The sequence below is a fragment of the Danio rerio genome, chromosome 16, assembly GCF_049306965.1.
Source record: "Danio rerio strain Tuebingen ecotype United States chromosome 16, GRCz12tu, whole genome shotgun sequence".
In the NCBI taxonomy this organism is placed as follows: domain Eukaryota; kingdom Metazoa; phylum Chordata; class Actinopteri; order Cypriniformes; family Danionidae; genus Danio; species Danio rerio.
This window is the reverse complement of record NC_133191.1, coordinates 46,160,539-46,187,539: the sequence shown is the minus strand read 5'-3', so window position 1 is coordinate 46,187,539 and position 27,001 is coordinate 46,160,539. Positions and strand designations below refer to the sequence as shown.

Sequence of the window (27,001 nt, the reverse complement as noted above, 5' to 3'; positions counted from 1 at the left end):
CTAGTCTATATACAATAATGGAAGTTGAAAATACTTCAATATTAAAATTTAAATGTCCATCTTAATAAATGAGTCTGAGACAGAACGCAAGTCTTAGTCACCACAGAGAAAATGCTCTCTGACCTCAATTGCCATAGAGGAAAGATGTCATTTACAGTACCCCTGCCAGCCTTTCACTTATTGCTTTTGTCTTGCATTTACTCTTCCTCCCTTACATAGAGATGTCTATAACCGTCTCCCATTCTTTCTGAATGCACTGTTGCCTTTACCATAAGGGTTAAAGGCATTGCCTGAAGATGGGATTAGTAAGAGATGACACTACACCACACACTGTCGCCTCATCCTCCCTTTTGTGCCAATCCACCAATCCCTGCGCCATTCCTCAGATTAGGATTATCGTCTGTGAGTGGTGCTTTTAATGAGCTATAATTGATTTGTAAGCACAGATCCACTAGACTGTGTCAGGGAGATTAAATGAAGCTTGTTTCAAGCCCTGGGTCTTCCCCCCTCCCACCCCCAAGCAAATGATCCTGGTTGTGGGACAGAATTCCCAGCAGGGGCGATGTGGTTTTCGAGACCGATCTTGCAGAGTTCTTGCCGTCCTGCTGAGGGTTTTGCCTCCTTCCCCTTGGACAAGGCTTATGTCTGGGAAGTCAGCCATGTTGGAACCAAGTGCAGGCTTTATTCAACTGAACATATTTTAGTGGAACGGAGGGGAGAGTGAGACAAGCTGGTAGTGTTTGCTCTCCAACAGATGTACATAGGGTCCAAAATTAACTTTTTGCCACACCTGCCAATGACGAGTGCGTTGAGGAAATTTACTGGCTTGTCTGGCTATAAATTTTTCTTACTAGCTTCGCTTAGAAACCACTGAATTCTTCTGTTCTTTAAAATGTACTTTCACAACAACTACTACAAATATTATTGTAATTATCATTATATTAAATATTATTATTATATTAAATAATATAGTTATTATTGTTATCACTGTAAACTGAAAATTCATTTATGAAAGTTGTAAAGCACAGCATTTGTTTGAAATTTTGTAATATCATATGTTTATTAATGTCATTTTTCAATCAGTTTAACGATTAATCACTTTAATGTAACGTTATACATTTATTACTGTCATTTTTTAGTCGGTTTAACATAATATACGTTTATTATATATAATATACGTCATTTTTCTATCACTTTAACGATCAATCAGATTAACGTAATATCATACGTTATTACTGTAATTTTTCAATCAGTTTAACGTAAACCATGCGTTTATTACTGTTTTTAAAAATCAGTTTAATGATCAATCAGTTTAATGTAATGTTATACATTTATTACTGTAATTTTTTATTAGTTTAACTCTCAATCAGATTAACGTAATATCATACGTTATTACTGTCATTTTTTAATCAGTTTAACGTAATACCATGCGTTTATTACTGTAATTTTTAAAATCAGTTTAACGATCAATCAGTTTAACGTAACGTTATACGTTTATTCACACCAAAGCACATTAAAAGGCAAATGAATTATAACAGCGCAGAACTTTTCTGTAACCGTAGTAGTGCTGTTCCTTATTTGTTTAACCCTTCAAGGTGACGTGCTGACAGACTGACTAACTGACTGACAGGTGCGTGATGCGTGAGGCCAGCAAACACGACATAGCTTTCATTTACGATGAACACCATGGTTTCCGCTACATTCATTCTTCCATGGCGGGGCGCCACACCAAAATGCATCCCGCCATGGCTACGTTACAGCTTCTCATTCAAAACATTCAGTCTTTGTTGTTGTTTTTATTAGCAAATTATAATTGCACTAAAACTTATTAAAAGAAAAGTAAATTTTAAGAGTGCAAACCTTTCTGTAAACGTAGTAGTGCTGTGCGCTATTTGTTTTATTCTTTGAAGTTGTGAGTTGTGGTTCTGCATACAATGACTTTATCTTATTGGAGTTTATTGCCGTTTCACTTTACTTCAGGACGCATTAATGCTGCTCATTAGGTCTATTGGAGACATTCATAAATATTCCTAGCAAATCTAATAAATGTTGGAGACATACTTGTTACATAAATGACAGGAGTCAGGAGTTACATCATTGGATTTTTTCCAGCTGTGGCGGCAGGCCTTTTTTTACACAGATCTACATGTGGCGTTATTTTAATGACAAATGTCATGAGCACAGTATTAGAAGTCGAGATCGCATTTATGTAATGGCCTACAGCATGCGGATCTCTTTGCACGCCGATTTCCTCTGCTCGTGCACAAAACTTTTTGCACGCCCCCTCAAATATAAGCCGCTTCAAGAGCAGATCTTGCGCGCTCTCAAATAAATTCTGCCGAAGTGCGATTTGGTGCGTTTATGTAACGAGTAAGTCTCCAGCATTTATTAGAATTGCTAGGAATATTTATGAATGTCTCCCTGATAAACCTACAGAGCGATATTAATGCATCCTGAAGTAAAGTGAAATGGCTATACATCGTGTTTGCTGGCCTTAAGCGCCTGTCAGTCAACCAGATCTTCAGTCAGCACGTAACCTTAAAGGGTTAAACAAATGACGCACAGCACTACTAAGGTTACACTTACACTTTAATACGTTTTGGTGCGAGTATTACGCGCTATTAAAAAAATTAAATGTTTTGAATGAGAAGATGTAATGTAGCCGTGGCCGGCTGAATTTTGGCGTGGCGCCCTGCCATGGAAGAATGAAAGTAGCGGAAACCATGTGTTTATTTACTTGAGTAAATGTGTGTAAATCTGTATTTATTCAGTTTTTTTTTAATTAATTAAAGTAATTTTATTGACTAATATGGAAATGTTTATCAGATTTATGTACAATGCAGTTTGTACAGTCATAATTTTCTGTCTTTTAGTAGAGTTATTATATAAAGTATATAAATATTATATAACTTGCTTTGTTTACTGAATAAAGTGAATCTAATTGGATTTGCATTTTAAACATTAAATAAAAGTTAAAAAGGCATTACTTTTTATTTCATATTTTAGGGTTTTAGTTATGATACTTCCAAAATCATTTTGCAGAAATTTGAAGATTTTTACCAAAATTCTCAGCAGAAATGTCAAAAAACGTCTGCAGATTCTGTCTGGCCATCGGCGATGTACGATGACATCGTCTATCGGCCCAACCCTAATGACAATGGTATTTCTTTGTGTGTTAGTTACAAAAACACAACTTAATTGTGTCACTTGGAGTATCATGTATTCATTAAAAATGCATTTTCATAATGTCAAGACCAATGTTTGATTTTGTAACCTGATCCGAAACAAGTTTGTGCAAATTAGTACAGAGCACCCAACCAGATAAACAAACTTAACATATTGTGAAGCGTCTGTTCAGGGTCACTCCTCATGTCTCGCTTTTTGTTTTTCAGACACTTGACTCCTGTCATTGGACCAGCTGGCATTGGACGAGGTGTCGGACCCTCCCCCTGCATGGCAGCAAAATGACACAATAGCTGGGGGTGTTCAATATCATCCCTCCCCCCCTCTCTTTGTTTCCCCCTCCTACATATTCAAGATACTCAGATACATATTGACTATCTTACACCAACACGTTATAAAACAATACCCTGGGATACCTCTGTGGCCCCACACTTTGTAGGGGCCATGAGACTTTTCCAGGACTGCTGCTGCTAAGGACTATCTGGGAACAAAACAATCCGTTTCCTTCCAGCGACTGGACACATCCTCCCAGTTCCAACGTCTAGAGCTAGACGGAAGCTCGGTTGATCATTAAGTCATGAAAACACCAGAGGACCATTGGGAGTTTCCATTCAGAGTTGAATATTAACAGGCTGAAAGACTGCAAAGTTAAATCAAACTGCAGCACATATCTGAAAATATCTTTTAGAAAAACGATACCTCTCCTTAGCAGATTCATCCACATCTGAAGTGCCTTGTGCTTCATCAAACTTGTTTACATCTATTCCACATATCTAATCCGTTCGCCAATCCTTGAAAATAGACCTATTGTTTACATCTCTACGCCTTACAGCTTTTCAAACCATATCTTTTCCATTGGTGTCTTCTGTTTGGGTGCATAAGAGTCGCTGTCTCGTATATCAGAGATACAAGGAATGAGATCACCAATAGAGTTCAGTTCCTCAAATTCATCCAAACTTAAATCACTCTCATTTGACTCTCAGTGGTGCACTACTAGCTTGAGTGTCATCATGTTCACGCTGCAAACCAAATGGCGTTACTTGATCATGTTTTTAGGCGTCCAGTTAGTGGTCATGGCTCTTCTGTCAAGAGAAGGCTATCAGAAAAGAGTGTCGTATTTTTTCCGGATATTCCGAAAGCCGGATTCTTCGGCAGGAAGCATGATTGGGGGACGCAACCATACAGATGTCTACGCCAACCTTTCCCGGTTAGGCCCTCCTATTAATAGAGATGACATGCCCTACTGCCCCAAGCAATCTCCACACCTAGGTGAGTTTGATAGGAAGAGTGCTATCAAATTTCTGATCTCTCCCTGTTTTTATTGTCTATGTGAATGCATCAGTATCAGTTTGTTACTACTTGGGTAAAAAAAAGATGTCTGGGAACTTCTCACAGAGATGGCCTAGATGCATATATTCTCAAGATTAAAAAATGAATCATAACTTTTTATTTAGGGAAACACGAAAATTATCATCAGCCAAAAGCGATGCGTTTAAAAATGGTCAACTTTTAAAAAGTTTCAGAAAAAAAGAGGCGATGCTGTGCCTCATAATGGTTTTACTATTTTACTATACATCCCACCGTAGTCACTAGCTATGTTTCCATCCAAAAATGCTAATTAAATTAATGCGCAAATATTGCATAAAATATTGCATAAAAATATATCGCTTAAAAGACGTGCGAATAAAGCACCGTTTCCGTCCAACGAGTCAAAGTGAACCAAATGGTCACTTCCTGATGAACTGGCACCAAATATATATAAAAAAAATCATAATTTGCTGCGGTAAGAGCAACTGCGTGAACATTTTCTTTATTTATTAAATGATGTGCGCTTCGGAAAACAGTATGATGACACGCAATAAACATGTGGTGGTGTTTGAAGCCTAAGGCGCGGAGCACAGACGCTCTTGACTATTCTGGAGGTAATTAATAATATAATAAAACAAATGCTGAAATGGTTATGGTGTTTTCGAATGAACAAAACAACATTTCAGAAGCTTTACAATGTGCTCAGTGACTTTATCCATTTACACACATTTTTATCATCACATGATCTCTTATAACAAAATCACATGACTTTTTTTTAATGCACATAATGGAATTTGTTCAGTACAAGGGTTTCCATCATAGTTTATGGACTTTTATCGATCAAAAAGGTTTCTCTTACTCAGTTGATGCACATCTTGACGTTTCCGTCAACCATTTATTTATGCGCATATTCAAAAAAGGTGGGTGCAAACATAGCTAATGCAAGGTCTGAACCACACATGCTCACCAGAAAAGCAAAGTTTGCTCCAATAACCCACAGATTGGTCATTTCTATGTTGTGTGCTTTTTTGCTGCTTTCTATAGCACTATTGTGTTGTCATGGCAATGCTGCTAAAATAACGACTAAAATTACTAAATAAAAATTAGCTGTAATTAAATGTGGTTTCATTATTGGCTTTTTTGTAATTTAGGTGTTTAATAGTTAATTGGTTAGATTGAAAAAAAAATACAAAATTACTTTATTTAACAAAATATTTACAACCAAGTGCATCTCGAATTTACGTCATTGCTGTGTTCGCAGAGATTCAGTTTGGGTAAGCGCAACATGTTTCCGGCTGGCAGAGTGCATTTTTTGAGACCCAAGCAAACATTTTACTCGGTGCGGCATTTGATTTGAGTTAAATAAGAAACACTTTGCAGTCATCCCTGTTACAGACAGACTTTTCACAGACATCTTTATGATCCGTCCATCCAAAAGTGGGGACCCGGGTGGTTTTAATATTACAGAATATGTTTTTCCGCCATTCCTAGCTTTTACACTGATTTATATATTACAATTTTGAAGTAACAAATTATTTTCTTAATAACTAGAAAAGAATATTTGAACCTATCAGTTTACAATATGCTGATGCCCTGTTTTTCTGGGCTTAATTGGTGATAATAGTTTATTCTTTCCATTATAAAAAGTATGTTTGTAGAGCAACTCGGGTTCTATTGTCATTAAAATGTTAATAAACTTTAATTGGTCGAACTGCCTGAAATATGAACAAAAGCAAGTGATGCATCAAAGTTTGATTAAAAAAATCCTGAATGGTCATAAAAATCCTTATAATCATTCAAATTATTGAAAAAAATTATAAAAAATAATGACAATATTAGTGATATGATGTAGTACTGTAAACTTCCTACTTCTATGTTTATCCATCTGACTTTACGGTCAGTTTCTTTTGACCATCCCCCCTGTCGTTTAAAAGAATATCACAACGGTGAATGCATCAAGTATAAAAGCCTCATCCGTTTGGTGTGGCATTAGGTGAAAGTATAAATCAGCTTTAAGATATGAGTGATGATTTGAAAATAGAATCAAGTCACCATGCATGATCTGACTTCCCACATTGCAAGAGAGTCATCAACTCAAAAATTCTGCTTTATTCTTATTTCTTAGTTGGACCAATTCATGTCACTTTCCCTTCCGGGCTCACACTTGCCGATGTGGAGAGGAAGAACCCACTTGTTGTCCGTGGAGGTCGCTATAGGCCGCCCAACTGTGAGGCTCGCCACCGCACCGCAATAATCATTCCTCACAGAAGCCGGGAGCACCATCTCAAGTTCCTCCTCTACTATCTGCACCCCTTCCTACAGCGCCAGCAGCTCAACTATGGCATCTATATCATTCACCAGGTGCGTCTGCAGCCTCTTGTTGCTTAGTGATGCAGAAAGTATTTCGTAAATGTATGGTCAGTAGGTTATTGTGTGTCTTTCTCGTCTGACACTGAAATGACAGCAAGGTCCAATCTTAATTCTACACCTTAGTCCTTCCTCTTACCCCTTGTCCCAATTCTCTTTAGCTTGAAGTTGTAGGGCTAAGGGGAAGGTTTAGATGGCTTTTAAAACTTTCCAGGACCACACTCTAAACCAAGGGGTATGAAAGTTTCCCAGAATACACCATCTACAATGACAGCATGACTGCACATGCGAGTCAGGAGATGCACAAATTAGTATTTTTTTTGGCATTATTAAGAATTTTTACAACAAACAAGCACATGTTTGTCATAACAATGTTTGTGTTTTGCGATCATGCTTAAAAAAATGCTACATTTTGCTATATATAATCCTTAATAATAACAACTCCTGTATAGTAGTCCCACGACATTCTTTCACAATCACATCTGTCACTCAAATACCATGTCAGAATTGTCTAGTGGCTGGGAGTTAACTTTTTACAGTGTCTGATGTAGCATTAATGTTGTTTTCTTGTTACATGAATATGGCCACCTTCTAAATAGTACTAGGGCTTGCGATTTGGGGAAAATGTCTAATTGCGAAATGTTATTTATTTATTAAATTTTTTTTCACAGAAATTGTGATTTGCGATTTTTTTTTTTTTTTTTTTTTATTTTATTTTTTTTTTTTTTGTAGTCAAACTTCAGCTCAATATTCTGTATCGTAGAATATGGTATTCTTCTTACTGCTAAAATGCAGTAAGTGTTAGTTAAAAAAAGGAACTGAAAATATATTAACTAGATTTAATTCAAACTTGTTTATAAATATTCAGAAATGAAACACTAATTTTTCTCTAGTGCAAACAGTAGTGAGTTGTGGCGTTAGCTATAGCCTGGTGCCTTCGTAATGTTTTTTCATATGGGGAAGGAGTAGGGCTACAAAAATAGAATTGGGATTGGGCCCAATGTTGCATTTGTAACTCTCTTATTTAATAAAATTGCCTTTTAATTACATTTTTTTACTCTGGTCTTTTAAAATGTGGATGACTTTTGTTTCAGTAAATAAAGAAGAGATTTAGATAAAATAGTGTTTTTGGTGATTCGTATATCTTAAGTCATTTGTAGTAAAAAAATAAGTTAGGAATTCTATTTAATATGTTGCTTTCAACAATATATTGAAGTTTGTTTAAGGTTACTGAATGTAATTTATAATATTGTTACTTTTAATTCAATGCCTACGAGTTACATATGGTTTGCAAATCATTGTTTTGAACTATTGTTTTAAACTCTGTGGTAAAATTGAAGTTTGTGGCATTGTCAGGTGGATTTATATAATAGCGTATACATGGCATCATTTTGTGATTATGTAAACAAACTGACGAGTCAGTTCTTTGAATTGTGTGAAAGAGCCAGTTCATAGAAAAGGATCAGATTAGCTTGAGGCTTTGGATTACAGGTAATAATAAGGTTGTATATATTGTTCAGGTTTTGGCTTGGGTTGATCGTTTCACTTCAAAAGACCTTAATTTATTGTTGGAAGCAACAGGTACTAATTTAGTTTAGCTTTTTTTTATTCTCAGAGTAAGCATTGACTTGCATTTAATTAATCACCAATGAATGCTGTTTCATCTAAATGTGTAGGAAAAATGAGAACACAAATCAGGAAACTTAACAAGTAGAATTCTTTGAGATGTGTTGGTTGTTCTGCAGTCATAAAGCATCTTCAAGAATTCTGCGGGTCTGCAAGACACTACAAGAGTAGTTTAAAATGAGTATCACAAGTCTGAAACAAGTCTATAATGAATCTGATCTGAGACAGAGCTGTCCTGTCTGCATTGTTTTTTGGAGGTGCAGTGTATAATGAACGGGTTTTAGTTTAAAATCTTGTTTTAGGGTCTTAAATAGATTCTGGGTTTTCACCTGCCCAGACCAGCTTAAAAGTATCACCCAAAGACAAAGGCACAGTCGTTATGACCCTGCCTTTAGTATTTGCATCACTTTGGCTCAGCCAGTGCTCCGCTCTAGCACCCTAGCTAGAATTTTGAATAAAATGAGATAATTAAATAATAAATGTATAAATCACTGTTAATTTAAAACTAGATTATATAAATTTATATTCTCACATGTTATTTTAATGAAACACTCCACTTTTTAAAAATGGGCTCATTTTGCAACTCTCCTACAGATAAAATTGAGTTTTACCATTTTTGAATAGATTCAGGCAATTATTGGGAGCATTTTAGCTTAGCTTAGCTTAGCATAAATCATTGAATCTGATTAGACCATTAGCTTCACGGTCAGTTTCAAAGAAAAGAAAAGAATGTGTAATTTTCCTATTTAAAGCTTGACTCTTCTGTAGTTACATTATATACTAGAGCTGATGGACAATGAAAAGTTTTCTAGGTAACTAGGCAACATTGCTGCTTAACGTATTCATAAAGGCTAAAATTCAACAGTTTACATACAGCAATTCTCATCCATGCATTAGTTACTTCACGTCTTGACTACTGTAATGCATTTCTCACCAAGCTTCTTTCTAAACTTCTCTGTAAATGCCAGCTGGTTCAGAACCATGCAGCTTGTGTCATTTGTATTTTCTTCATAAGCATGTCACACCACCTCTTAATCAGCGTCACTGGCTTCCAGTAAAGTATTGTATTGACTTTAAAATATTACTTGATATCAAGGCACTTTACAATCTTGCTCCCTGGTGTCACCTTTTAGCGCTATGGCTCCTCGGCTATAGATATCGCTTCGCCTGGACCTAAGGAGCAGTGATAGTCTTCACACTTAAATTTCGTCTTTAGACCCATCTTTTTTAGCAGGCTTTCCCATGACTATCCTTTACCATGTTGTTGTATACTTCAATGTTTTCGTACTTTAGTTCATCTCATGTATTTTAAAATTTGGCTGGCATTGTTATTATTTTTCTATTAATTGTTTTATTAATTTGTCCTGGCCATTTACTAAAAGAATCCTTATTATTATTATTATTATTATTAGTCTGACTTGGGTCTGGCCAAAATTTTACTTTGATACATCCTCACGACATCGCCTCACAGCAAGGTCACTGGTTCGAGCCTCGGCTGGCTCAGTTGGTGTTTCTGTGTGGAGTTTGCATGTTCTCCCTGCGTTCGCGTGGGTTTCCTCTGGGTGCTCCGATTTCCCCCACAGTCCAAAGACATGCGGCACAGGTGAATAGGGTAAACTTAATTGTCCCTAGTGTATGAGTGTGTGTGTGTGTGTGTGTGTGTGTGTGTGTGTTTTCTAGAGATGGGTTGCGGCTGGCTGAAAGGGCATCCGCTGCGTAAAAACGTGCTGGATAAGTTGGTGGTTCATGCCGCTGTGGCGACCTCAAATTAATAAAGGGATTAAGCCGAAAAGAAAATGAACGAATGAACATCCCGCACGACCATCTCACCATCAAGATTATGATTACCGTAAAGTTTTTTTTAAAATTTTAAATATAAAAACTTTTTAGGGTTAGGCATTGATGTTTACCTATGGGCAACATAACTTATAATCCATAAACTGGACAATACAGAGGAAACGAAAAAAAAACCCCACATAGAACAGGTCAAGCTCAACTGTTAAACTCTTATAAAATGAGCCTGGTTTAAGAAAAAGGGAGTGATCTTTTAATGTTTAACTGAGTGGAAAAAGCCACCAACCTCTTGGATTGCCTGAGGATGAATACATTTCCACTGTAATTTTTGCCTTTACAACAATTTCTTTAAAACCACTATGTATAAGATTTAGAAACTCCAGTTATCATTGACATCAGTGGCTATTAGTTAACTTCAGCAAAAACTTTTCTTAACATAGATTCACCATGCATTAACCATACTTTCATCGTGTATCGCAGTGCTGCATTATGTTTAGTTAGGACACAGTGCGTACACCAGAGATGCCCAAACTAGGGTCAGTGGTAATCTTTGATTTGGCCCACTGTCCCATCTAAGAAGAGAAGGAGAATGACAGGTATTTATTTACATAGATTTAACAGATATTGTTATTTCTGATTAAACTCATCCAAATCTTTATTTAACTTATAGATAAACATAATTTAACTTTATATTTAGCTTAATAATTTGTTTGTATTATAGTTAAGTTAAAAAAAAAACGAACTGAAATTAAACATTTCAATTAGATGTTGTTGAGTACGTAAATATAAATGAATCCGATTTTTTTTTATTTTTATGTAAATAGTGTCACTTGACGGATAGATGACAATGCACAAGACCTCAACAACTTGACTAGTGTAAACAGTATTAAACTTCATTGTGCAATAAAATGAATTATTTGCTTTTATTGTAATAAATTCATTATAAGATGTTAAAAGATGTAATTCATTAGGTAATACGATTAAAGTAATTTTTGCTATTTACTTCTGAATATTATGAAGTACATCAGAAAATTACCAATGGCAACTTTAAATAAATAAATTGCTTTATTTACCTTCGGCCCACAGCCCTCAATCAAAATTGGTTTTTGGCTCTTCTTAAAAAAATGTTTGGGCATTTACATGGACTCGAACAAACCAATTTTAATGCGATTAAGACAATACTCTGATTAAGAGTCTGCCATGTAAACAGCTATTTTTGATTAATTTAATCTGATTAAAGTCATAATCGAACTAAACAGAAATGGAATTAAGACATGTGAAGTATGCCGATTTTAGTCTCATAATTGAAGTGCAGTACAGACATGTAAAAACCGCAATCAAACTATTATCGTTGTGTAGGACTTGTGCTGCATTTTGCGACTGGATTTTCCACACACACAGACGGATGTTTGTCACTATTCTCTCCACCTACTGAGTCAGTAAAGGACCACAGACACCTGCATTGCGAATTGCAGAGGCCCCCCCATATGCCGTGCGGTATCAAATTCCATTTAAAGCAACACTCTTCTATTAGTTCATACTCTCATTCAATATCTCATTTGTCATGGGGCATGAATGATATGTTCTTTAATGAAAGTGAAAGTGCCAAACTCCAGTTAAATTGACAAATTAAAAATGAAAATCCTGAAATTACTTCAAACTTTGGAGGAAATGTGGATAGCACGGTGACACAATGACTTTAATCGAATTATGGGCTGTAACATGTCAGACAGGATTATAAAAGTAATATTCAAAACGCAACTCATTTAAACATCTTAATCATATTATTGTTGTACTCAGATTAAAGCAAATACTTTGATTACTGATGTCCATGTAAACATAGTCACTGTCAACATACTTTCATGCTTTCATAGACAGTGCTCTATTTTAGTTTTGTTGTAAGTTGATCACACATTGGGAATAAAAATGGTTTAACAAATGCAGATATAGCCTTTATCAGTCTTGCGATTTTCATTGCCAAATAGTTACCAATGGTTACATTTAATCCTTATTTGGTTTCAAAAACAACAAAAATTATAGCCCACAGTCAGTGCAAACCTCTCATCTGTTTCTTTAATCTTTACCAGCACATGTAACCTCTGTTAAAAAGGTAATGCCTTCATTTCGAGTTCATAATAGTGTAAAAGTGGATGATAATAGTTAAACACGGCAGCTTGTTCATGTTTTAGGTTGCTGAAAGAATCATTTACTCCTTTATTTTTTTTTCAGCTTTTTCCTTCATTTTTTTGCACATCACTCTCGCGTTTGTCCGTTTCTGAAAGGATTGGATGTCAGAAGCACTTTAATAATCACACGCACGTTATTATCATTAGCTCAAGAAGTTTGTTATTTTAAATATAGACCCTTGGCGAGTGCACTTGAGCTCTCTGGAGAAAGTAAAACCACTTTTAGACAGCAGATTTTGTTCTTGGATTTGTGGCTGTTCATCAAGATGACAACAAGTTTTGTTTGAACTTGGGTGGATCATGGCTTGTTGTTTTTTATATATATATATATATATATATATATGTATATGTGTGTGTGTGTGTATGTGTATATATATATATATATATATATATATATTTATATATATATATATATATTTATATATTTATTTATTTATTTTATTATTTTATTTTATTTTTTAATGGTGTAATGGAATGTGGATGTACCGAGTCGAACAGTACCATACTGCTCGGTGGAAATGGGCAAAAAAGAACCGAAGATTATCACACTCTTTTTAAAAAAAAAATCATCTTTGTGATTTCACTCGCATCAACAAAGACTTATTAATCTGACTTTAATCCTAATTTCAACCATGCATTATTTTATATTTGGTTGCCAAAACAGTTTTTTTTTATTCTCAGTTGGCACACGTGGAGTGTTCATTTTAGACCTCCAGATTCACATTTTGCACAAGGATGCATTTGTTGCTTGGTTACCTGTGGAATATGCAGCTGTATCATAATTCAACTCAGCTGTGCTTCCTGCTGTTTCCGGTGCGAGCCTATTGTAATCGCTTTATCCTGTTACAGCATTCAATCTCAAAGCAAACCTGCACAACTTACTCTGACAGGTCAATCACTGGTCATCTTCTGCTCTGTTTTCTGGATGATCTCTCATTTTTTCAATGCAAATGATCCTAATATAACCGTGTGCCAAATTCAGACAGGCTTTGTTATTATTGTTTCCTAGGTTAATACAGTTTTAGGTAGGATTATAGATGTACGGCATTACATTTTGAGTTTTGAATTGTTTTTGCTTGTGACCTGAGAAGCTCAATGAGATTGAAATCCTGTTTGTGCCAGATGAGTTTACAGTATATGGGCTTTTACTTGATCACAGGATATGTTAAGGAGTTATTATTCTTACATAAATGTAAACGCAATGGTCAAAGATGGCAAGAAATGGTTTTAAGCATCAAAAGATTTATACACGTTTACTTAAAAATATTTGTTGCAATCATAATGGGACTTAATTGGCCTTTTCCGCACAAAAGTTATTTGAAACTTTTAAAGGAGACAATACTAGCCTTTTAATGCTTTTTATGTTTATAAAATAGTTTTTTGTCAATTTTAGACACTAAAATCTTGCGCTTAACCTAATTTTTTAACCTAGTTTTCTTTGTTACTTTCTTGTTTATTTTAACATAGTCTAATGTAATTTTGTTATTTTAACAACTAGTTAATGTTATAGGCTTTATGTCTGTTTCGTTTTAAGTTTAGTTTATTTGAATTTTTTGGTATTTTTTGAAAGTGCAGTATGCTACACTGTAAAGGTCCATCTATTAGTCCTATGACCCAACTAACAGTATGGGTGATGGTTAAATAGGTGTAAGACTTTTTAGCCCATGTGAAAATATATATTTTTATTTGTTAATTTATTTTTGTTTGTTTCCAGCTCCAAATTTAATCTGACTCCAATACATAATAATTAAAAATTAGATTCATACAATTCAAACTAATTATCTTTTAGGTTGTAATTTGGTCTAATTTAGATCGATTAACCTAATAAATCCTTATTTTCAGGTAATGGTTCATCGTTTACCCGAAGTCAGGATGCATGATTGAGACAACCTGAACAACTGGTTGACTACTGGTTTCCTTGCAGTTTCCTTCTTCTCAGATTAGAAAGTTTATTGTTTTAGTGCCGGACAATACTCTTGGTCGTGTCTTGTGTGGAATTCCATAACCGTTCTCAGGGTTAGCATCCTTACAAGTTTGACTCCCCATGGTTGAAGTAGGTATTGGATCAAATACCTCCTGAAACAAAATACATTTTCACTTGGTTCCTACTCTGAAGAGTCCAAGTGCAATATTTTCCATAACAAAAGGAGTTTTTGTATTCTGTGCTTCACAATGGTTGTATTTAAATTTCTATCATGTTTTGTCTGGTGCAAACAGCCAAATTGCATATCGCTCTCTTCACATAGCGTGTTGTTTGGACACTGGGTTACAATGTAACCTGCTTACCTAATGTTTACATTCTTAATTATATTATTTGATAATTAATATCCACCTCATGTGGAACTCTGAATCTGTGACTCATTTTAGAGTCTGCTACTGTCCACCAGAGGTCGCGTTTCGGTCACAGATGCATGCTTTGAGAGCTTTCATGACTGAATGAATGAAACACGCAGTTTTCCACCAAGGCAACCTGCGGTGCTGAAATATAATTGGCTAAACTGTAAGTGGGCTGGTTAAAGGGACTAAAACAAAGACAGATGTTCTAGCATGTAGCACACATTTTCAAAGCAGACTATCTGACTTCAGCATTGTTTTTCAGATGAAAAATGTTTACTTGGCATGTTTCTGAAATATTTGCTAATGTTTTGTGGTATTTTTATGCTTTAGAAGAGTCATAAACGTACATACAGCACCTTTATCTATTAATTTATTTTAAGAAATTTTTCTTTAAGTATGCATCAAAATTTAAATTGTCGTTTACTCACCCTTGACTTGTTCCAAACCAGTTTGATTGTTTTTCTGAATGCTGGAAACTGCTAACCATTAGCATCCATAGTAGGAAAAACGGAAACTAAAATTGAGTAAATGATGACAGTCTTTATTTTTGGGTGAACTACTCCTTTTAAACTTAATTACAAACTTTAATAGTATGATAATCTGTTTAAAATAAAATAAAAAAAACTCCATAGACAAGACTGTGATTGATTACAATAAGAAATACAAATCCTCTTCTTGCTTATGTTCCTGACTTTGATATTGCTACCTCACGTCAAGAGGGCAAGGATTAGACCGTAATCCATATTAATCTGCTCTCAAAAAAAAAATCCTAAGCACATTATTGATTCAGTCCATTTTATATGAGTAGAAAATGTCTATTATTCAAGCTACACCGCTTCATTTCATCAGTATTTGCTTAATTGGATGTATATGGATTCACTCTTTATAGGCACTTAATAATGATTAAACCTGCATGCTGAGTTTTTTGATTATGAATTGTTCAATAGCGATGACTGTCTGTCTGTGTAGGCTGGTAATTACACCTTTAACCGAGCGAAGCTGATGAACGTGGGCTTTCGTGAGGCCATGAGGGATGAGGACTGGGACTGTCTCTTCTTTCATGACGTGGACCTCATTCCAGAGGACGACCGCAACACCTACATCTGCGACGCTCACCCTAAACACGCTGCCATCGCCATGGACAAATTTGGCTACAAGTATGCGTTTAGAGCCAAATGCTACAAACCTGCATTTCATTTGAATTCATTTGCCTGTGATTTACCTGCACATAGGAGTAAGCACATGTGGGAAATGGTACATGTATTTGTGGAGTAAACACACATACATAGAGTAAAATGATCTATAAGCTACTTTTTAATGTATATTGAAACCTAAACTATCAGTTATGTGATCAATTATTAACTACATTTGAGTAGATTTCTAAAGAATACTTGTATATTAGAAACATTTTAAATGTAGCAAAAATAAACCATCACAACAACTAAAGAATGAGTTTACTATAACATTCAAGCCTAAAACTTACTATGACATTCAGTTTGTTTTAGTATTGAAAAATGTTACACATAAATAAATTATTTAAATTATTAATTAAAAATGGTAATTTAGAGCATTTTTGTTAGTTTGTTGGTTTGTTCAGAAAATTACCATTTTTAAAAATAGTAAATCATCATGAAATCTGCATTATTCCAACAAAATTGCATTTCTTAATTTCATTCATTCATTCGTTTATTCATTCATTCATTCATTCATTCAGCAGTTTCTCAAAAAATTAAATCTGTTCTAAATTGTTTAAAAAAGTTATTTAAAACATTTTTTTAGCTTTGTGAAAAATGGACAATATTTCAAAATAGTAAATGTACATGAAAGTCTGGGTTATTCTACTAAAACTGCATTTCATCCATTCATTTTTTTATTTATCATTTTTCTTAAAAATCAAAACCTATTGTAAATTATTAATATTAATAATTATTTTTTCAAAGTAGTAAATGTACATGAAAGTCTGGGTTATTCCAACAAAATTGTATTTCATAACTTTATTTATTCATTCATTCAATTCCTCATTTAGCTTTTTTCTCAAAAATAAAAAAACCTTCCAAATTATTACTAAAATATTATTGTCATTAAGAACATTTTTGTTGGTTTTGTGAAAAATTGACAATTTTTCAAAATAGTAAATGTACATGAAACTCGGGGTTATTCCACAAAAAAAGCATTTCTTAACTTCATTCATTCAATCATTCATTAATTTAGCATTTTTTCACAAATTATTTCTTCTTATTCCACCAAAGGTGCATTTCTCAACTCAATTCATTCATTCATTTAGCATTGTTCTCAAAACTAATTTCTTCTTATTTCACCAAAGGTGCATTTCCTAACTTCGTTCATTCATTCAAAATATGATCCTTTAGAATTTTTAAATTAGTTTTGTGAAAGTATTTTTTTTTTAAAATAGCGAATGTCCATGAAAGTCAGAAGTATTGTTACAAAATTACAAATATTTCTAAACTTCATTCATTCATCAAAACAACCATTCCCAATAATTACTAAAATAATATTGTTTTAAATAAAAAAAATTAATAATTTTTCAAAATAATAAATGTACATGAAAGTCTGGGTTATTCCACCAAAAGTGCATTCATTCGTTCATTCATTCATTTGGCATTTTTCTCAAAAACAAAAACCTGTTCCAACCAGCACAGATATTCAGCACTAATAAAAGCAGTTCCCTGTAACACTAAAATGCCTGAAGTTTTGTGAACACTCAAAAAGCACAAATCAATATGCCACTGAACTAAACTAAAATGATGAATAGCTTGACATTTATATTGTCGTGCCTCTCCTGCCTGTTCCCACTCAGGTTGCCTTATAAGATGTATTTTGGTGGAGTGTCGGCTCTGAGTCCTGATCAATACCTCAAGATGAACGGCTTCCCGAATAATTACTGGGGCTGGGGTGGAGAAGATGACGACATTGGCGTCCGGTGAGCAGCTCTTGTTTATTTGTTTTGTAGGGGTTGAACGAGTGTGTGTGTGTGTCTGTGTGTTAATGGAGGGGTCTGTGTGGGTGGAGATCTGTCCATGAACCACCTGTCTGTTTAAAGCTTTGTCAAGTGTCCACATCTGAAGCTCTGCTGCTGTTTGCTTTATAGGGGCTTGTTTGCCAAGTTTATTTGCTCGTCTGCTCAGCCACATTGCAGAAAATCTAATATTTTTATGCTGTAGTTTAAATACAGTAATAAAATATTGATATTGTGCAAGATGAATTTTAAAATAACAGCTTTCTGCTTTGTTTTGATATTTCGATATCATATTATATATCATCATATATGATATCATTAATTATTTAATATTTATCATCTCATATATCATCATATTTCATAAGTCATATCATATATATTGTATATCAATATCAATTTATATACACACACACACACACACACACACACACACACACACACATATATATATATATATATATATATATATACATACATACATACATACATACATACATACATACATACATACATACATACATACATACATACATACATATACATATATATAACATATAATTTCATATATCAAATATCATCATATGTCATATAGCATATCATATCATAAATCATCATGTATATCATGTCATATATATCTAATGATATATATATGACATATATATATAATGTATTATGATGTTCTGAAATATAATATATTTTGGTTTAGAGCTACTATAAATGTATAAATGTAGTTTTTGACTATGTATTGTTTACCATCACTTATAAGAGTCAGTTTAAAAAAGAGATGCCCAAACTAGGGACCGACTAGGGGCCAAAGTTGGCCCATTGTAACTTTTGATTTAGCCCACCATCCCATCTGAGAATTGTTTAGAGATTGTATTTTAAATTTATTGTAACCTTTTCTTTGTTTATTTTATTGTTAAGCTACAAAAGCATATCCGAAATTAAATGTTATAATATAAATGGTGTAAATTAATCAGATTTTGTTTCAAATATACATACAACAAATAAAGGACCATGCTAAGACTTCAGTGAGCGAATCAAGGCAGATTCTGCTTTACTAGTGTATTCAGCATTGAGCTCAGTGTTATAGATGTGATTGTTTGTTATTGTTGCAATAAGTTATAATTAAAAGAGGTTATTTTGCATTATTTAATACAATTCAAATAAATGTTTTACTTTTTAATATTATGAAATGAATTAGAAAATTACCAGCGGCAACTTTAAAGTAAAATCATCTTCGGCCCAGAGCTATCAATGATATTTGTTTTTTTCACTTTATATGAAAAGGTTTAGACACCCCTGGTGTAAAGAGTCCTAAAACCCTCAATTCAGTTTAAGTTCATCTCAGAATAATGATAAAAAAAATTACTTCTGGGTGTAAAAAGCAGAAGCTAGGACTGGACAGGAGAGAAAGAGGAACTGTCATCCGTCAGTGGCCCATACTGACTTGTAAAACATGAGAAAGTGCACTATTTTTATATTTAAAGAGGGCTTACTTTAAAATTTAGACACACAAATACCCAGTTACCATAGCTTGACCAAATAATGCAGATGTAGTGTCTTCTCATTGGATAAGAACTGAATAATAGTTGATCAGAAGAATGCGCAGTGCAGATGCCCTAATATTGATTTTAAATCTGCAAGTTGAAATTAGGGGGGGAAAGCACAAAATCCAAGTTGTTTCCTACAATTAAAGCTAACAGATTGTCTTTATTGATCTTCAACACTCATAAATCTATTCAAATCTCAGAAAATTAAGTCAGGGGATTCATGACCTTTTAAAGTGGAAGAGAAGCAGTCAGTCAAGTTTACATTATTTTGTAAATTGGTTTCCACTTTAATGAAATATGTTACACAAGCTTGATTAATGTAACCGTTTCGAAAAAAAGACGTGCTTTACTATAGCTTTTAGTGCAAGGGCACCAATATCTTATATAGAATATCACTGTGTCTGAGGTCAAGGGCTGACTAAGTGCTTCACTCCCACTTCAATGCATCCTTGTTGAATAAAAATAATAATTTAATTCAAATATAATAAAAGCCTAAATAAAAATCTTACTGATGATAAACTTTCAAGTGTTCATTTATTTTTGCACTTTTAATAACTTTTTGTGACTCAGAATACAATACCTATTTACCAAAATGTAGAACCTGTATTGAATTACCTAGAATAAATTTAAATAACGCTGTTATTCTGTTGCCAAGTGCTGCTGTGCTGTGGCGACTGGCCTGTTTTTCCAGTTAAATTCTCTCTGGTAAACTGAATGCCAAATATTTTTTCTAATATGTTCTTATACTTTTCAATACCGTTTGTGACTTTTTTGCTCTTCTCAGGGTTTCGCTTGGAGGAATGGTGATCAGCCGACCATCCATCAACGTGGGTCGATATAAGATGATCAAACACAAGCACGACAAAGGCAATGAAGTGAATCCCAAAAGGTAGAATTGCAGTACAAACACTGGTCAATGTTTATTTTAGGTTGTCCTTGTTACAGTGTGCACATTTTAATTTAAGTACTGAGTAATATTGATTAATTAGGATAAGGATTTGGGTTAGTTGTATGTAATTGATTGTCATTTACACAGAACATGAGCAACAAGAACACCATAAAATAAATTGTTAACTAAGCACCTAATAAATTCACAATAATTTCTAAACATTACATTTGAACCAGTGTTTTGCTGAAGAATTTGTGGCTTTGTTTAAATAAATTCATTTACAATTATATTCTCAGTTTTCTTAAGGATAATCAGCCAATTTGGCTTGACTAATTAAGGAAGCATCACTTGCTTATAAATCTTAGTTTCAAGGCTAGTATTAACAGCAGAGGTCAAACTATTACATTCAACTGCTGTTTATTGTTATTAGGGATGCAAGGGTTATAGATTTTAGTGGTATGATTATCGTCTGGGTAATAATCATGGTTATCATGATTATTATGCATTTATTAATTTCAAAACACCAGTTTAGAAAAACACATGAAAACTCCTTGTATTTTAAAGTGCTATTTATTGCTGCTCAGTAATCAAATAATACAGCACTTACTAATAATAATGAAAAACAAATAAGAGTCCATTTCTCTCTTTGGATTTAAAATATAGAATAAAAGTTTTTGGCATTGAACATAAATAATAATTTTACACTGAAAGAAAATGACAGAACAATGGATAAATAAAAAACAACAATAAATAAAACATTTAATTGTCTAATGTAAATCTAAGCTACATATTTGTTAAGTATTTCCCTTTTAAAGAGAACAAAAGTAGTCAAAGGCTGCTAAACCTCTGTCTGAAAGTGTGTGTGTGTGTGTGTGTGTGTGTGTGTGTGTGTGTGTGTGTGTGTGTGTGTGTGTGTGTGTGTAAAAGAGAGGGAGAGAGAATGGGTGTTTCCCAGTACTGGGTTGCAACTGGAATTTGCTGCGTAAAACATGCTGAAATAGTTGGCGGTTCATTCCGCTGTGGCGACCTCTGACTAAGCCAAAGAAAAATTAATTAATGAACAGTATTTTAAAGATGACATTGTTTCTTGTCAAAAGCAACTAAACACAAAGCTTCTTAGTACAGGTAGGAAGTGTGATGTATTGTGTAAAAGAAACTTTTATTTATGCATCAGCTGAAACGGCACATACTGAAAAGAAAAACTAAATATTGATTTGTTAAAATGAAGGCATATAGAACACTGTATTTGCTTAGAACACACATTTGGGGAACAAATGTGTGTATTTTTACCTAGTAAATAGTAAGTCCACTACAGTATTCTGTTTCTCTGGATTTACCTGAACAGTGTGGAACAATGTAAGTGTAAAATGACATTTGTTCAGACAAAAGAAAAATGTTTTTATTAACCTTCTGGGGTCTAAGGGTGTTTTGGGGCTCTGGAGAAGTTTTGACATGCACTGACATTTGTTTTGTTTTCAGTATCTTAAAAACATATTAATGGCTAAAGTGTGATAACAGTGTAAACAGCACAAGTTGGGCTACAATAATACCTAGCAGAATGTTTGTATGTGTTAATTAAAATTTTGAAGTCACTGAAACAAGGCCATAAAACACACAGAGATCAATTGTGCATTATACTTTTGAGAACTGGAGTGTTTTTTCCTCAAATTGATGTGAGAATCATCTTGTTTACTTGCTCACAGAAAACAATATAATGAATTAATTTCTAAGTCACTTTTTGAGTGAAATTGGTCTATGTAAGAAAGCGTGAACTATCATTACTCTGCATTGAGTCACACCTGAGAAGACAGAGACCTGCATAGTAAGCTGCATAATGAGTTTCAAGAAAGAATCTGAGAAAAAAATAAGTTTTTTTGTTTGCAGTTTATTTAAATATATCTAACTATCACACAAAATAACTCGAGATACACTTGTGAGAGTCTGTACACTGTATAAAACTCTGTAAACTATATAAACTTACACATAGCAAATCTATATCAGCAAGCTGATTACATAAACTACATTCTTAACATTTTTGTGATGTTCACTGATACTAGTACTAATTTACCTAATAAACTCAGTTACCACTGGAATTATAAACTGAATAGCACCTGTTTTGTAAACAAGTTTTTTTTTCACAATAGCTTAGCATATGCATAGTTGATGAAAGAACCAAATGCAAATAACAAAGAAACTATATTTTAACACTGGTAATCACAAATAAGTTTACCATACTCGCATGAAAAACATTATTAGTAATGTATAGTCAATAAGTTGTTTTAAACCATACTATAGTAAAGTACTTGACATAATTTGTTTTATTGGTTTTATAATTTTTTTTATATTCAAACTCTTATTTAAAAGTCATAAATACTTGTCTTTTTTTCCATAGCTGTACATCAGACAGAAAAAACTTCAAAGCAAGAAGCATTCAGTTGGTCAGTGCTTCATGACCAGCTTAAAATCATTGATCACAATTGTGTTGATTTATTATTGAAACTAGTATTTTTCATCCTGTATAAATTCCCAGAACAGCATTAAAAGTGACCACACCTGAACACAAACAAAGGTGAAATGCTGACTTTATCTCCCAGTCTTTCCTCCTTCCTCAAGTCTGTTTCCTCTCCCGCAGGTTTAACATGTTGGCCAAGACCCGTCATACGTGGAAAGAAGACGGCATGAATACAGTGGAGTATGAGATCATATCCCGGGATTACCAACCCCTCTACGCCAACATCACAGTCAACATCGGCACAGAGGCAGGCCTGCACCCGACCAAAAATAAACCAGCTTCCTAACCATCTCCCAGAATTCATGCCCATCCCCTAATGCTGACCACTCTCCCACAATGCACATGGCCAGTGAATCCACAGGACGCCTTTACCGCACCACAGACCTTCAGTTTCCTCTGGTGCCATCTAGTGGTCTCACGATTCTTGTTTCTTTCTCTTCCTCCAAAGTTTCATCCTGTGCTCACTGGTTCACTTTATTAGTCAGGACGCTGCAGAAACTGGGGATCGCTCTGCAGGGAGAGGATGCGTTTTCCTGACGGACAAACTCCTCGTGCGTCCTCCGTGCCCCATCGGCACCATTTATAAACCTCCGTTGCCTTAGAATCAAGCTGCACTCGCTCCTTACATTTCTTTCATGACTATTGAAGCGTCATGGTTGATGTTTCTGGCCGACTTTTAGGAGAGAACCATGTTAGTTTTTCTGCCACACGAATGAAATAGTGAAGCAGGCCGATGTGCTGCATACGCAAACATTGTTTGCTGCACTACTCTGTGAGTCAGTTGCATTTTCTGTGCGGTAAATTAGTGCTTTTGATTACGTACTGTATTGTTTTCCTGATGGGTGAAGTAATGGATATATATTCCATTTTTGAGCAAATCCGTCAGAATTGGCCTCTTTGGTAGTAATAACCACTCTACTTGTACTGAGTTTCTCATCACTTTTTTTTTTTTTCATTCCCGAATTGCCTTTTGGTTGGCTGAGTAATAATATTAGCTTTTATAATCAACACGTTGCCTCTCGTTTTCATGATTTATTCGACACGTTATATTTTGTCTGCATGAGTTTTGTTTTATTGCTTGCGATTGGCTGGTTGTGTGCGGTTCTGTCGTTTGCTTTGGATTAGGAGTGGAGTTGTTGAATGTAGCCCTTTTCTTTCTTTACGGTGAGGAAATGTCATATCAGCACAGAGAGCATCGTGTTGTGGTCGTTGAGTTCAGTCTTCAGGTTTTTTTGTCTCATTCTCATTTGAGTCCAGCATTTTTTTACTAAAAATTAAGAGCCACTTGCACTCATTATTTGAAGTTTATATCTCAGTAAAGTTGAATTCAGTATAAAAATTCGATTAAATAGTTACTATAAAATTATTGTTAATGTTAAAAAAGTACTTTTTTGCCATTTTTACATGAATAGTTATGTAGAATCAAATGCAGTAACATTTGTAAAACCGGCATTTTACCATTAAACCATAAATTACTGAAATTATTATATACATTTATAAACCATATTCACACACAGTTTTGCAGTGAATCAAAGTGAACGTTCACAAAAAATTAAATATATTAAAATTGTGCTGTTAAATTTGATTTGTCGCATTCAAATGCATTGCTATAAAACCCATTTTATGTGAAGTGGTGAAACAAATAGTGCGCTAACATTTGGAATATTGTTAAATGCGGCAGTATTGTACATTATCTGTGCAAGCATGCATAATTTAGTATGATTGATACAAAATGCTGCTTTGAGATATGAATTGCTGCTTGAACTGCTTGAATATTTGTAAATTTGTTCTTGCATAAATTGGTTGAATGAATCGAAAGAACTCGCGTAAAATACTCCGCCTCATTTCAGTTAACGCATTAAACGTTATTTTCATAAAGCTTGATGAAAAGTGTAGCATTAAAGGGATAGTTCACCAAAAAATTAAAACTGTCATTATTTACTAATTCTTGACCTCCAAACCTGTTTGACATTCTTTGTCAAATATTCAACAAATACTATGGGAGTTAATAGTTACTGGTTTCCAACATTCTTCAAAATATCTTCTTTAGGGCTCAGCAGAACAAAATACGAACTGGTTTGTAATAATTCAAGTATGAGACATAATTAAGTTGGATGAACTGTCCTTTTAAATGCACCAATATCCTTCAACTTTTTACAATACCTCTCATCTGAAATCATTGCTTAAACCATGCTTTGCATAAATCATTTACATTTTTACAAATGTGCAAACAATTATAAAACCATTTACCACTCTACCACTCTAAGAATTGCACATATTGGGATAAATCAAACCATTTAATGCAACTTGTACATTGGAGTGATTTGAAATAGTTGACATGTTGTAAAGGAATTGAGTATATTCTCAAATGTACTTTTACAATTGAGCAGTTGACCGATATTGATGACAAACGAATACAAATGCATTACTTTAAATTAGCTAACAATTTCCTTATATTGAAAATGCATCGTCCCCATCTGAATGTCCCACAGTTTCATAGTGAAACAGACTCTTGATGGTCCGGCTACCAAAAAACACGACTGTTTCAGACGGATCTGTGCATGCGTGAGGTGAATGAAAGCAAACGTGCGTCTCGGATTTGTGTTTGTGAGACTGATAAATCTCAACGTTTTTCAGAAGCTGCTGATTTCTGGGTGAATGTGAAAGGTGGAGGTTTTAATCTCTTTAATATGTTTGCCGTGTTTGGAGATTTTAAGTGCTTGTTTGAATGAAAAAAAAAATGGTGTTGGGTTATTGAGGCAGAGATACCAAAAATAATCATATCATATTTTTTTAAGCATGCTTTCTTTTTTTCCCCCGTTTTGCTTAAAAGTCTTTTTTTTTAATGCAGAGATGTTGGTGGTCATCTATGGTCAGGCCATTTAAACCTGTCCATATATTACACCAGTCTGTGTTGTCATAGAAAAATCACCAGTGTGTATTTTTTGACTTGATTTTTAGCTGTAATTGGTGACTGGAAATGTTTATGCTTCACCTTTGAGAATTTATATTTGATAATTATCCCGATCGCCATCATAGAAGGTACTACTTTTTTGCGCTGTTCAGCCACGAATGCTATAGTTTGATATGTAGAGATGATGGGCTGCACACTACTCAGGTGGGATGATGATCAGACGTTTCTAAATGTGCCTTATTGGGCGTCCGTAATCTCAAGTTCTTCGGTGGGCAGTGCTCTCGGTGCGGGGCATTCGATTTTCTTTCTGAAGTCTGCACACTACTCAGCGGCCTTATGATGATTTAATAAAAACAAACGTTAATGTATGAAATGGCTGGCGTCTTTTGTTTCTGCTGGGTTTGTAGTGATTTGATCAAGCTTGTGTGAAGCGGATGTTGCGGAGAGATTATTTCAGTATGTTGATGTTCTTCTAACTGAAATGGAATATTGAGTAGGGGGGCGGGGCTTTGTTTTTGTGCATCATTCTCTCTCCGTACAGTCAAAGTCACTTTAAGGCAAGTCATTTTACTCTGCGGCCATCTTTAAAATGATTCTCTGGCAGTATGCTAGGGCATTCTGTCTGATTGGGAAACATCAAATTCTCCAAAACTGTTTGCCAAGCTTATGATCACATTGCATATTTGGAATCACCAAACAACAGCTGTCTCATGAGTTGTGTATTTAAATGTACAAATCAAACAAAATCGGCATATTTTCAGGTTGCCCAAGCATGTTAGGTGCATGCATACTCGAAAGGAACAAGATCACGACACCAACCTCATTTTTGGCTGTTCTACTTATCACCCTCTGGATCAGGGGTCTCAAACTCTCGACCATGGGTCATTTACAGCCCCCCTCCTCCTCCCTTCGGCTCACAACTGACGTCAAAAATATAACGAGATTCAGCCCACTAAAACATGTTTTTGAATCACTTGTGCATATAGCCACTTGTGGCAAAGAGCTTAGAATGACCAAGAGGTGACACTCAATAGAACAGGGGTGCTCAACCCTGTTCCTGGAGATCTACCTTCCTGGAGAGTTCAGCTCCAGCCCTAATCAAACACACCTGAAACAACTTATTAGGATCTGAACAGCACTTGATAATTACAGGCAGGTGCGTTTGTTATGGGTTGCAACTGAAATCTGCAGGAAGGTAGATCTCTAGGAACAGGGTTGGTCACCCCTGCAATAGAACGTTCCATTGCAACAGCCTCGGATTCTGCCATTTTAGAGTGAAAGTGATCGGCTGTCCATTGGATCTTATTGCTGTCGCGCTGGCAAGCAGCTGCTTTGCTTTTTATTTATTTATTTAA

At 34.6% G+C, this 27,001-nt stretch overlaps 1 protein-coding gene across 1 annotated transcript in view; it reads left to right on the top strand.

The window, feature by feature from the left end:
- Positions 1-26,014, top strand: part of si:dkey-199f5.8 — a 47,008-nt gene extending 20,994 nt beyond the window's left edge. Inside the window, exons 2-7 of the mRNA XM_679369.9 lie at positions 3,393-4,452; positions 6,617-6,852; positions 15,771-15,958; positions 17,620-17,742; positions 20,116-20,220; positions 22,853-26,014. Of these exons, the coding sequence (XP_684461.4) occupies positions 4,098-4,452; positions 6,617-6,852; positions 15,771-15,958; positions 17,620-17,742; positions 20,116-20,220; positions 22,853-23,018 (1,173 nt within the window). The 5' untranslated portion in view covers positions 3,393-4,097 and the 3' untranslated portion in view covers positions 23,019-26,014. The remainder of the gene's footprint in view (positions 1-3,392; positions 4,453-6,616; positions 6,853-15,770; positions 15,959-17,619; positions 17,743-20,115; positions 20,221-22,852) is intronic.
- The last annotated feature ends 987 nt before the right edge of the window (positions 26,015-27,001 follow it).